Source organism: Desmodus rotundus, chromosome 6 (assembly GCF_022682495.2).
Source record: "Desmodus rotundus isolate HL8 chromosome 6, HLdesRot8A.1, whole genome shotgun sequence".
Lineage (NCBI taxonomy): Eukaryota > Metazoa > Chordata > Mammalia > Chiroptera > Phyllostomidae > Desmodus > Desmodus rotundus.
In genome coordinates, this window is record NC_071392.1 from 109,454,866 (window position 1) to 109,468,840 (window position 13,975).

The following is a 13,975-nucleotide window of genomic DNA, read 5'->3' on the forward strand; positions in this document are numbered from 1 at the left end:
ATTATTATTTAGAAACCAATAAACTTTTTAACGGGATGAATGCCCACTGCTGCAAAGATACTTCTATTTTCCCAACCCCAGCCTGTTTGTGAAGTTTTTCAGGCCCAAGTGTGGAGCCTTGCATGTGTCCCAGCCCTGGCATCCAGTGTCCAGAATGGTCCAAGAAAGCACTCTTTCCATCTTCTTCTGAGGGACAACAAATGTCAGCAAATGACAAAGTCAAGGACCATGGTCTGGGGCCATGCAACCGCACAGCTTGTCGATGCCTCTATTGCCTGAGGAGAAAGTGAGGATACCCAGGAACTTTCCTGCTGTGTTGTTGTAATAATGTGAAGTAGTATATAGTATTTTACCTCCTCACTGTAAGCTATATGAGGAAAAGGGCTGGAGTGGGATGGAGGGTGGGGGAGAGGATAGGACGGGTCAGGGCATGCCCAGAACAGAACAGAATAGAACAGAGGGGCAGCCCTGTTACCTATAGGTATGTCATCAGACAAACCTTTGAAAGTATAAAAAATATATATGGGCTATTTTAGGGTCCTATGTTCATTTCCAAGGGAAATAGTGAAGGTCATTCCCAACCATTCATCTTTTCCTGAATTCACCAGGTTTCACCACCTCCCGGTCTAGAAAGACATCTGCCCCATGTCTGAGATCTCAGAGCTCCCTCTGCATTAGGGGCCTCCTGGGAGAGTCTGCTGTGATGGGGAGCAGGGCCTCCCCACCTTCTATCCCGGCATCACCTCTTTGTGAATTCAACTCAGCACAGTTCAAGAGCGCTCACAGCAATGACCACAGCCACATCAACAGGTGTTATTAAAAGGAATTTAATAATCTTAATTAAAAACTCAACAGCGAATTCTGTCACAGGCCTTGGCAGCTGAAGCAACTCCAGGGTCATGCCCCTTTGGGACGTGGTTGGGCCGCGGTCTTGGACACAGGCCCACCACTGCTGCGTGGCGAGGAGCGACCTGAAAGTTATTTCAATACAATATCAAAGATCCGCAAGGATGTTTTTTTAAAAAAAGTTTTAAATATATTAGACTCTCTTGATTGCCATTTTTACACAAAGCTGCTGATACAGTATACAGAGTTTTAACTTTTTTTTCACATAAAATACATTTTTCTTAAGTGTTCTCTGTACATCAGTGGCTTCTGGTCTGGTGAGTTATTGCGGAGGGCTGGGGGTCTGCAGACCTTTCCTGGGTGCACAGAGCCAGGCCCCGCACTGTGGCACTTGCATGCCCATGGGAAGCAGGTCCTCTGGCCAACTGGCCAGCAAGAGACTCCTATCAAGGAGAGGTCTAGAGCCTCTGGCAAAGGGGTCATTTCTGTGGAGTTATTCATTGACCACACGACCCTTTGCTCTTATGTGCCCTGGGGGAGGGGAGGCTGTCCCCAGGCTACAATAGCAGGAGTTAAATATAGTCCTTCTGAGCATCTTGTAAGGGGTGCCTCCTGGAAAGTGCCCAGTATCCTGCTCTGGGAAAGCAGGTGGAAGAGAGAGCTCAAGATCAAAAGGTGCCTGACACCAGTAACTCAAATGGTCTTACATTACTACAAAGCCAGCACTCTGTGGTGGGACAGGACAGGGGACACACCCTTGTTAACTTTCTAAGGTCATTTAAATTGATCAAACAGTGCAGAGCAGTTTCACTGATGCTGCGTATTTCATGGAGAACTGTATCCTGAAGTCTTCAGCAGACCTGGGTCTAGATTCACTCAGCTTCCTTGAGCTACTGGCCAGAAATTCACTCTCTGGTGATAGCCACCAATTTTCAATTGTCTGGGGCATAGGGTAGGAGCAAGGGCCAGAGCGCACAGTGAGCCAGGTGGCACCTGCTCTGGAAGTAGCCTCCTTCAATCTGCCAGGAACTGCCACCAGTTTGGGTCTTGGCAGGAGCATGGGCATCTGGTCAACCTTGCCAGCATTCTCCCAGCTCCTTGATTCATACCTGCCAGGAAGAGAGGCAGATTCCTGAAGGAAGGCTTCGATGTTAAAGGAGAAGTTCTTTTTCCTCTCGTTATCCATTGGTGGGGAAGGAAGACTACATAATAAATAGCAAAAATGAGTGAGAGACAATGAGTTTAAAAACCTGAGATGCATTGGACAGCAAATTCCAGACTCCCTATTCTTCTAGACACTGACCTCAAACTGCTCTTATATAGTGCCTCAGAGATGCTGGCCTGAAGGCAGCTAGGAGCCCTGAGAGTTCCATATAGATTCAGGATGGTGTCAGCCTGGAACCCAAGATCCAGCCTCTGCCTTTAGTGGCACATGTCCTCTGTAGGTGGCCGTGACAGCTGTTTCCTGGCTACAGGGATTCATACTCTAGGGAGTCTAGGAGCTGAAAAGCAAAGGGATGTTGGACCAGGATGCAGTCACTCAACCACAGACGAATTGAATGGGCTGCTGCTGACACCCATGGTCCTCAAGGGGTGAAAACCATAAAGGGCAATCTCCTTATTCTATCTTGTTCCTCCTTTATCCCCAGAACTTAACATAGTGCCTGGTATGTCACAGGCACTTAATAAACTTCATGAGTGAATAAATGGATGACCTTGGCCCCAGCTTGTCCTTCAATATCCAAGAGACTTACAGGAAAAGTACCCCAGGTACTAGAAGCCCCAACAGGGAATGGTTTGTCCCTGACTGAAAATATGAGCTTGTGCTCAAGAGTCTTCAGTTCCTGGCCTTCTGGGTGGAGAGGAATGGCCCAGGAGGCAGGAAGCAAGGGGGGAATGGCCAGAGGGCTTAGAGTAGGCAATAAATGCCTTTAGTCTCTGGGCCCTGAGCAAGCAGATCCGAAAAACCTGCCCAGCTCTCTCCTGAGGGGTATGTGGCTTCCCTGGGCACTGCCAGCTTGCAGCTTAAGTTGGCTCAAGAGGACTTGCAGCGTTAGTCTGATCTGAACACTGTTTTAAAGCCAAAGGTATGTGTGTTTTAGGTCACCCCTGCCCTGCTCCAGCCATAGGCTGGGATGATGGAGAGCCCACCCTAGACCCCAGGGACACAGGAGGCATCATGCACATATCTGCAGTCTCCCGACTTGCCCTGCCACCCTCTACTGGAACTGCCCTGGAGTTGGGGTGGGGGTGGCCTGGTGCTGTGACCCTCCCTGCACCCAAGAGCCACCAGGGGCACAGGGACTCTCCTGAGGCCCGTGCTCTCCTGCCCAGCTGTCCCACTCCTGGTGAAGCATCAGCTGGGCCCCCTGGGAGCCAGCTCCCTTCTAGGTTATGGGGAGACAGTGCAGGGGTGGGGACTGGGACTGGCAAACAGCAGACCCATTACTAAGGCTGTGGTACAAGGGGAACTTCTCCAGCCACAGCCTCCTGGCCCAGGTACCCTCCCACCCCCCGCCCAGGGAGAATTTTTCATAGGCTCAGAAAGAGGATTAAAGGGAACCCAGATTTGTCCCCCAAGTCACAGAATCTAGATCTAGGGGGCACCTTCAGAGCTCTAAGGAGGTAGTTTTAGGACAAAGAAAAGGCGCACAGAGCAGGGAACAAACCTGCTCATTAGTTACACCAGTGGGTTTTGGCTGAGCCAGTGGATAGCGCCCATCTCATGGGTGACAGTGTCAGAGACGCTCATGAGAGAATGCAGTGGGGAGTGGTGGGCAGCCTGCCCCTCGGATGGACTGAATGGGTCCTCACACAGCCGGCTCTTGCCAAGGGCAAGGCTGTGGGGAGCAGGCCTGTGTCCGGCCTCCCCAGCATTGGGGAGGTTGGGGCTATGAAATTGTAGGGCTGGGGTGAGACCAACTCCAGTCCCATCACCACGCTCCTGAATGCAGTTTAGGGTGTTGGCCATGGGCACCTTGGATTTGCAGCCCCGGGGTGTCCCCCACTCTGGCAGGAGCAGGCAGGCAGCCCCTGGGCCAGGCAGGAGCTCACAAGAGGGTGGACTGGCAACTTGTTTCACTGGTAGTTCCATAAAAGGCAAAGCTGAGCCTGGGGTCCTGAGCATTCACTCTGGGAGTTGGCGGGGAGTGGGGTGGGGGTGGTACCCAGCAGCCCCTCACTGCTCACTCTGATGGCTCAGTCTGAGGAGGGCTCATCGAGAATTTACCAACACGAATTCACTCCTCTCCTTGGAAAAGCCCTTCCAACCGAAATTCCTCAAGTTCATTTTTCCAACACAAGTCAGTAAAACCCAGCAAGTGTGGCATTATCCACGAAAGCCGTCAAATTCAGTTCCCTCACGTGTAGAGTTTACCAGCCTTAAATAATTCTTGTATCAAATGCACTTTTGGAAACCCTTTGTTCCCCCGTCCTCTCTTTGATGCTTCCATCCAAAGACAAAATGGGATTTGGATTATTCCAGGAACAGAATAGCTTGGTTTTCCACCTTGGCCCCTGGGTGGTTGTACAGCTAGCTCCTGGCATGGGCAAGGCTGTAGGGAGCAGGCCTGTGCTCATTTCATCTATCCATGTGGGTTCAAGGCTCCCTGTGAACACAGAGAGGCCTGCCTGCTCTTGTCAGATGTAAATGGTAGCCCAGACCTTGGGAGGACTCTGGGCAGGGATATGGGTCTCAGCTTAGCAGGCCCCCTCCTCTGCTAAAGCCACATTGGCAGTGGTGACGAAAACTCTCAGTCATAACTTCAGTCCTCTTGGGAATAGCCCACAAATTCTCTGTCCCACCTGCTTCCCATGAGCCCCCCAGGCAGTTGTACACATGTTGGTGAAGGTGTGTAGATGTTATATGACATGCGAGTACTGGTCCAGAGAAGACTTTACCCATAACAGAACCAGAATCCAGCCCTCCCACCCAAAATCAGACCACAGGGCTAGCTGGGAAGCCGCAAAGGGCCTTGTTTCTGATGGCAGACAATGCAGCGGCAAGCACTGGGGATGCTATGGGCAGCTGGCTGAGAGGTGGAGTCGGCCTTCCTCCGGAAAGCAGAGCCCATCTCCCCGCCAGGTGCTGCCCTCTGAAGCTTCCCCAACCAGGGCTGCCAGGCTGGCCTGGATTCCAGCAACCCCCTCCCCAATGCATCTCTCTCCTCTGTCACAGGGAGACTAGGAGATGCGGCAACAGCCATGGACCTTCTCTTCCATCTCCTCTATGGGGGCCTTGAACTTCAAGAGCGGGGGATCTCCGCTGGTGACCGTGTAATACACCGAGGTGCCATTGCTGCTGTATGGTGAAGTTCTGCCTCCAATCAAGGGGGCCTTGCCTTCGCTGCTGCTCTCGCCCGTCCTGGCCATGCTGCTGCCCAGGTGGGTGCTCAGGAAGGGGTGGCTGAGCAGCTTGGCTGCAGCCCGATGCCGCTTCAGCTCCAGGAGCGTCTGGGAGCTCTGTTCCTTGTAGCCACTCCAGGGCGGGGGTGGCGTCGGCCATGCCGGGGTTGCCGTAGACCATGCCATAGTCGGGCACCTCGTGCACTTTCCAGACGTCGCCGTTGGACAGTGCATACTGGTAGGCGCTGACCGGAGCCCGCAGGCCGTTCTCGATAGGCACATCCATCTCGCTTCGTGCGATCTTGCTAGGAAACTCCGAGAGCAGCACGGGCTTCTCCAGCCGGGGGTTCTGCGAGTGGAAGGACAACATTACCAGCTAACTGGAGGGCCCGGACCCACTCCCCACCTGCACCTCTGCTGAGGGCATTTTTGTCTGGACTTGTCTTCCATCCGTGCTCCGTAACTGGGTAATAGGACCTCTATTTTGCTTTGGGGAACTTACCAATCACTGTGTTTTAGGAGAGCAGACCAACTCCTATCCTTGCTCCAAGGGCTGGACCATGACCCCAGGCCTGGACAGCCCACACATTCACTACAGGAGTTGGTTCAGAGGTGGGTTCTTGACCGAAACTGCTCTGAGGAGACTCAACCTTGAGACTTTTGCTAGAATGACTAGGAAGGAGGAGGTCTGTTCTTGTAGGAACTGTGGGTGGTGACAGTAATAGAAGTTGGGGGCTGGGGAGACACCATGTCAAAGGGCCTGCTTCACAGTGAGGCTGACATGAAGGAAGATGGAAGGAAAGAGAGGGCGTCCTGGTGATGTGCTTCGAGCTCCTGGATCCAGCGGAGCCCAGACTACCCGGCTACCTGAGCCAATAAATTCCTTTTTTCTGTAAGTCAGCTTCGGTTGGGTGTCTGGTCACTTACAATCCTTCCTCCGTATTCCCAGGATATCTCCACTCCAAACACTCTTACCCAAAGGTCCTTTCCACCCAGAAACCCCTGGAAACTAGAGCTGGCTAGAAACTATAAATGAAAAGGTTGACACATTTGACAATAACAAAAATGTAAAGCCTAGCAAAAAAAATCACTATAAACAAAGTCAAAAGATGCATGACAAAACTGGTATAATATCTGCAACACATATGACAGGAAAAGGACTAATTTCCCAAATAAATAAAGAGCTCTTAAAAGTCCATTTTAAAAAGCCCTACTACCCAAAAGAAAAAAATCGACAAAGGACACTAATATACAGATCATGGCAAAATACAGTGTGTAAACATAGGGAAAACGTTCAACCTCACTAATAATTAATGACATGAAAACTAAAACAAAATTTTTACCTATCACACTGACAAGGGTTTTTTTTTTTTAATTGATGTTTAGAGAGAAAGAAACATTAATTTGTTGTTCCTCTTATTGGTTGATTCTTATACATGCCCTGACTGGGTATCAAACCTGCAACTTTGGTGCATCGGAACAGGCGCTCTAGCCAACTGACCTACCCAGCCAGGGCCACTGATGAGTGTTTCTAGCGTTTGTTATTACTCAGTGCTGGCAAGGGTGCGGGAAAACAGCTAGGCATGTAAACTGCTACAATCTCTTTGTTTTCAAGGAAGAACGAATACTGTGCACCAGCAAGCCCATTTCCAGGACTTGGTTTCACAGATACACACCCCAGGAGAGCAAAGCCTGAAAGTCACCATTAGGCAGGGGGAAATTACGGCATGTCCTTGTAACAGAATATTCTGCAGCTAAGAATGAATGCAGTCTGCGAGCTGACTTCAGGATTCCGCGGATCTCCAAGAAATACATAAATCATGAAGAGAAATAAATAAAGCACAGCTAGAGGCATCTGAAATGTGATTGGATTTCTGTCTCTCAAACTCTCTTCTCCCCAACCCCCATGCTTGGGGACTAGACGGAACACAGCCTCCGGGTGGCCCTCTCCATCCCAGCCAGCGGCTTTGATGGGGGTTCCCTTCCATTGGCACCCTCACACCTGCTGGTGAGACACAAGCCACATGTGACCTCTCTGTTCCCTGGGGATGCAGGGGCCCATCGAAATGGGTGGGAACACTGGGCAACTGATCGCTTTGCATCCCGCCAAAGCAATACTCTCCAGAAATGCTTTCCTCTGCTCATTGTGTGCCAGAGGAACCAAAATGGCAGGCCCCTGCTGGTAGGGTCAGCCTCCCCCTTCTTGTCCCCAGCAGCTCTGCTCTGGCCCCAAACTTCTGCCCTGCACAGTAGACACAGCGAGGCACGGCCCCCAGTGCATCAGTACGGAGTGGAATAGTGCTCCCCCAAATTCACAGCCACCCCACATCTCTGATTGTGACCTTATTTGAAAGTAGGACCTTTGCAGATGTGGTTAGAGTAAGATGGGGTCATGCTGGATCAGGGTGGGTACCGATCCAATGACTGGCATCCCTCTGAGAAGGGACAACAGAGACACAGACACACCCCAAAGAAGAAGGACGTGTGAAGCCTGGGGCAGGGCTTGGAGTCCTGCTGGCAAAAGCCAAGGAGTGTCTGAGCCACCAGAAGCTGGGTGAGAGGCATGGGGCAGAGTCCCCTCAGAGTCCCCAGGAGGGACCAGCCCTGCTGACACCTTGCTCAGGCCTAGGCACAGTAGAGAGAGCATCCTCTAGGAAAGCCCAGGGCCATTGAATACTGCTAGAGGCCCTGCCAGCACCCTACTCAGTTTTTCGAAAAACTTCTCTGAATCAGATGTGTTCTAGCAAACATAATTCTCAACATTTTGCGCTCTCCCCCCCACCCCATACCCAGGGAGTTTCAGTGTCCTTAGCTTCTGGGGTGGCTGCCCTACTGAACCTCTTTTCTGGGAAGCCCAGAATTAGATCTAATGCATCACGAGCAGGCGCATGGTGGTCACTTGCTCCCTGTTAACTATGAGATGCTACTGGGTGCCGAAGCTCCCAGCTCCAACGCAAACACACGCAATGCTCCCCTCATCAACCACAGTAGCCACCACCATCAGCCCGGGTCTGGCTGGTTTAAGAGCTCTGCCCAGCTGACCTCCTTCTGAAGGCTCTCAGATGGAGAGGCCAGACCGGATTGGGGCCCTGGCCCCCTCCCAAGGCAGTGGCTGACACTGGGCATGAGGACACTCACTGGGTCCTTATTCTCCTGGTCTGTCCTGGTCTCCCTGATGTCCCCATTGTAGGTTGAGGTCCGCTGGTCCTCGGCCACACTCCGCTGCTGCCACAGGATGGCCTCGCCCTCATACTCCTTCCTGTACAGGTTGGTCCTGTCGGAGAGGCTGGCTCGACGCACCACCTTCCTGAAGGGAGAGGGTGGGTGCTGGAGGCTGCATCTGGGTCCCCCAGGCAGGAGCATAAATGGGGACCCCTGGCTGCCCGGCCCCTGACTCACCCACGGCTGCCTGCGCTGGACGTCCTCCGGCTCAAGGATGACTTGTGCCTCAGCTGTGACTTCATGATGACATCATGCTTGTGTTTCAGCTCCAGCAGCAGGACCTTGAACTCCTCTTCTTCACACAGGTCTGAAAGGACAGGGGAGTCTGTCGTGGGAGGTAGCATGGGGGCCTGTGCCCCCCAAGAGCCCTCCACACCAGAGGGGCTGCCCTCCCAACCAACTGGAAACCCCCAGCATCCTTTGGGGCATGCAGGGACAGATGAGAACAATGCCGCCCTTATTTCCTGGGCTACCACTGAATCCTTAGAGGAGAATAAGAACAGGAAACCCAGGTTCCGTGCAGTCACAACTCCTAAGGTTCCCAGCTATGACTGAAGGAGTCATACACCTTTGACAGTTTCCAGTAGGACTTGTCAACCCGCCACTGACATAAGAAGTATCAACAGAAACAAGCAGGTATCACGTAGCCCAAGCAAAGATGCTGAAATCACCCATTCAACCCACCTGATTCTTTCTTTCATCTATCCAGCTCTTCAGTGACCTAGTCATCCTTCCGTGGGTTTGTCCTTTACCCATCCTCTTATCCATCCATCCATCCATCCATATTTCATACTCCATCCATACATTCACCCACTTGTCCCTACATTATCCATCCATCCCTCTTGTCCATCAACTACCTGTTCACCTATCCATTAATCTGTAGTCCATATGTATTCTTTCATCCATCTATCCATCTATACACCAATCCGGCATCTATCCAACCATATATGCATCCATTATCCCTCTACCCATCAAAAAATTAACGAGATTCTATCGTGTACCAGGTGTTGTGCTGGACTTACCTATTGGCATTTCATCCATGGATGTCCTGGCACTAAGACTGGCCCCGTGGGACACCAATAGCTCTGCCATTTGCATCTGAAACACAGGAAGAAGCCCACGTTCCCACTGCCCAGGGCTCAGAATGCCTAGGAGGTGGAGAAAGCACCCAAGGCCCCTTAGCATGTGACCAAAAGAACAGTGGGACAAGGCGGATTCCCGGGGAAGGCTTGAACCCTGGGGCCAGGAATCCTGGGATGCAATGGACAGACCCCTCCTCCAGTGTGCCTGGACCAAGGGATGGAGAAAAAGGAGTCAGTTGTAACGCTACAGCTGCCAGGTGTCTATGGGAGGACTGCAGCAGCTGCCATCAGCGTTTTGTATCCAGGAAACAGAAGGAGAAACTACTCAAAGCAGAAACGCTGGGAGCATTCTCATTTGGCAAACTTGATCATTATCCTGTTAAAATACAACTTGTCCAATGTTTTTGCAAACTCCCCAGGTCTTTTCATATCCCACATACTGGCTGTAGTCAACACCGTGAGGGGGTCTTGTGTTCTTTTGAACCCACTGCCAGACCAAAGGACAGCAGGCTGATCCTGTGCTGGCCTTTCCCACGGCCCTCTGGGTGCAAACTACCTGTCCCCAGAAGGCAGCCGCGTGCAGGGGCTCCCAGCCATCCCAGTCCTTCATGTCCACGCGCACTCCGTGGTCTAGGAGGAGCTCGGCTGCTCGCAGGTATCCATTGGCTCCAGCTATGTGCAGCTGAAGGAGAGGAAAAAAGTGAGCACCCCCCCCGGGGGGGGGCCATCCCACATTTGGAGGTGGGACAGCCCCCTCCTTAACCCAAGTCTCAGATCATCCGGGGCCAGTAGAATGGAACAGAATGAGGTGGAAACCCCAGCCACATGGCAGAGAATGACTGCATCTGCAGCGCGGACCCAGGAGGTAAGGCAAAGAGATGAGCTCTTCTCCCTGTGGCTGCTCTTAGAGCTCCTGCGGTTAAGGCAGCGGCATTTACGGAGTCCCTGCTATGCACGCTGAGCCTTGTGGAAGAGGCCTCGGGGGTCCAGGAGGGTGGTTTTAAAATGTGTCTACAAATTCTTTGACACATCTCCCCTTAAAGATGGAGTTTAATCCCTCTCCCTTTGAATGTGGACCAGACTGAGTAACTCATTTCTAACAAATAGGATATTCTGAAGGGGCAGTGTGTGATTTCTGAAGCTAGGTCATAAAAGGCATTGCGGTTTCTACCTTTTACTCCCTTGGATTAATCACTCTAGAGCAGGCAGGCGTCTTGTGAGGACACTCAAGTAGCCTTAAACAGAGGTAGGTCCCAAGGAGGCGAGAAGCAGAGGCCTCCCGCGAAGAGCCAGCACTAATTTGCCAGCCACCCGGGAAGTGGATCTTCCGACCCCAGTCAAGCCTTCAGGTGACAGCAGCCCTGGCTGACATCTTCACTGCAACCTCATAAACGACCCCAAGCCACCGCCTCCCAGCCAAACTGTTTCTGATTCCCTGACCCACAGAAACTAGGTGACATGATCAATACCTCATCTTATATTTACGGTGATAGTTTTGAGATAGTTTGTCACATACAACAGTAACCAATACCTCCAATAAGGGAACGCCTCGTGCTAAGGCCCCAGCTCTTCTGCCTGACACCATTCAAGGCCTCTGATGGCAGACGACACCTTGCAGACCTTAGCTGCCCCAGGTGTTCAGTCTCCCAGCAAAAGCACAAAGTACTTAGCACATGGTGAACACTCAGGAAGTGACTAACATTCTTAGAGGGCCCTTCACGCTCACAAAGCGCACCAGGCGAATGGATGGAGGGCCGAGGAGGAAATGGGGCAAAGAGAAACCAATGGCCCCGCCAAGGCGGGAGGCAGAGGTAAGAGTCCAAGGAAATCAGCAGAAGACTGGCTGGGAGGAGACAGAGGCCCCCATGGTAGAGGTGTGGCCCCCACCACATGCTGGCCCACTTCAGCTCCAGCTGGTCTTCATTCTGGCCCGTGTCCTCACCAGCGTGGCACCCTGGGCATCGATCCAGTCAAGGTCCTGGCCTGCTGCGATCATACAGTGGATGTCCGAAATCATCTGTTGCTCGGGAGCCACCCGCATCTCGTTGATTTTCTCTTGAGTGATGCCTGCAGCGGGGAGGAGGGGTTTGGTCAGCACCCCAGGCTGGGTCCCAAGTTGGGGGGAGGAGACACAGATAGGGGAGGGCAAGGCTCCTGCTCCCGAGGGTCTGCCAGTCCAGGGGGTGGACAGACATTGTTCCAGGCCCCATGAACACAAACATCACGTGCTGGCCCACAGAACAAAGGCCGCTTATGCCCGGCCCCCAGGAGGCACTGTGGCGATATCACTTACTGTTACATATGCTGTTCTTCTACCTGCAAATCCCTACCACCCACATACCACCCCACACCACTCAGATGGCTGGCTCTGTCTTGTCCTCCAGGTCTGGCCGGCTCGCCTGCCTCCCCAGCTGCCCTCTCCTGCCCGTCCTATCAGACCAGGGTCTCTTTGTCAGCAACCTTCATCTGGTACACAGTTGTCTTTACAGCACGCAGCACAGGGCTCAGTGAACTTTTGTTACGGGAAATGACTGAGTTAATGAATATACGGGGTGGGCAAAAGTAGGTTTTCAGTTATTTGTATGCAAAATAATACCATCATTAAGAAATAATAACACAAGAATAAACTCTGTGTCGCACACTCACAATTGTAAACCTCCTTTGGCCCCCCCTTGCATTACTTTCAAATGGAGAGCTGGATAACCTGAGGCGGAAGGGCCCAGAAAGACCCTTGAAGGCCACAGTAGAATTAGCCGTGACCTGACATTCTCACCAACAGAAACTAGGTATTAGCCTATCATATCATCTTCTCGCTTCATGAAGTAATAGTTTGTACATGACACATTTAAATCTGTTCTGGCAGCTTTACCTTAATATAGTTGGTTTCCTTGATAATCCTATGATTCCGATAACCATACTTAAAAATATTGTTCTGAGAAGGGGTCCATAGATTCACAAGATTTGCACAAAAATGGCGAAGAGCCTCTGCAGAGGATGAGTAGTTAAAGCCTGGGAGTTGGGGAATGGACACAGAGACTCGGCCGTGATGGCTGGGATCTGGGGAGAAGCATAGGGCGGGGCCCTGGACAGGGCCTAGGGCTACAGGCGGGGGTCTGGGTTTGAGATTTCTGTGTGCTGGGTGATGGGGCGGGGCGCAGGTCTCTCTGATGCTACGCTCATTTCCATCCTGAAGGTCATTCGTGACGTAGAACAGCCCACATCTTGTTTATCCCAGCCCCTGGCAGCCAGCGTGGTGCCTGGCAGGCACCGGCAAGTGGTTCTGACTTTTTGTAATTTTCCCAGATGGGAACACATCTTTATTGTGAATGTTTATTGAATTGTCACAGCTGACGGAGAGAGACAAGGCCAGCTGAGGCCGCCCGCATGTGGATGTGACATGGAGGAGAACAATACCTCCCTCCTGCACAGCACACGTCATTGTCTTGTTAATCACACTGCAATAATAATGGGGGCCCATCCCATTTCCTGAGCACTGAGCAGGAGGCAGGCAGGTGCATAAGAGATGCTCACTGCAACGCTGAACTGAGCCCACTGTACGGCAGGTGCCAGGCTCTTACCCTGGTATGCCATGCACGTCTCGATGACATCCAGGGTGGGCTCATCCTCACAGAGATCGTACGGCATGTTCCCGTCAGAGTTGACAGCGAGCAAGTCGGCCCCACTGCAGAGAAAGGGCAGGGTGAGGGCCGGGCAGGAGTGACTAGGGTCAGTCTGGCTACTTCTGCCCTCCAGTCTCTCATCCACAACTCCACTGTGTACCCAGCACCCACAATGCCCCCAAAGTGTGCCCCAGCAAGGACAGCGATTTCAGGGTTCTTGGACTCTCAAGAACCTCAAATAGCACCCCACCAAAAAAAAAAAAAAACCCTTGAAAAAGAAGACCAAATATGGAGAACTGACTCTTCCTGATTCCAACACTTACTACAAAGTTACAGTAATCAGAACAGTATGGCACTGACATAAAGGCCTAGGAATAGAACATGGAGCCCAGAAAGAATAGAGAGATGTAGGATTTTGACAAGGAAAGGAAAGTCTCTTCAACAGGTGCTGGCAAAACTGGAAATGACGCACAAGAATGAAGCTGGACCCTTACCTAACACCATATAAAAAAACTCATAAAGGATCATGATCTTAATGTAAGAACTGAAACTATAAAACTCTTAGAAATATAGGGCAAAAGCTTCACAACATTGGATTTGGCAATGATTTCTTGGATATAACACAGACAAAAAAAGAAAAAAATAGATAAAATAGATTCCATGAAAATTTTTAAATTTTTTGCATCAAAAGACACTATTAACAGAGTAAAAACACAACCCACAGAATAGGAAGGAATATTTGCAAATTACATATGCGATAAGGGATTAATATCCAGAATTTATAGAGAACTAAAATTCAGCAACAGCAGCAACAACAACAAAAATAAACCCATTCAAAAATCGGCAAAAGACTCTATATCT

The 13,975-nt window shown here is 51.3% G+C and overlaps 1 protein-coding gene across 1 annotated transcript in view; it reads right to left on the reverse strand.

Moving 5' to 3' along the window:
• Window positions 1-811: 811 nt before the first annotated feature.
• PPP1R16B (protein phosphatase 1 regulatory subunit 16B) overlaps window positions 812-13,975 on the reverse strand; it is an 88,975-nt gene continuing 75,811 nt past the window's right edge. The window contains 8 exon segments of the mRNA XM_053926768.1: window positions 812-5,334; window positions 5,336-5,539; window positions 8,329-8,497; window positions 8,590-8,719; window positions 9,435-9,510; window positions 10,051-10,176; window positions 11,437-11,561; window positions 13,073-13,176. Of these exon segments, the coding sequence (XP_053782743.1) occupies window positions 5,029-5,334; window positions 5,336-5,539; window positions 8,329-8,497; window positions 8,590-8,719; window positions 9,435-9,510; window positions 10,051-10,176; window positions 11,437-11,561; window positions 13,073-13,176 (1,240 nt within the window). The 3' untranslated portion in view covers window positions 812-5,028.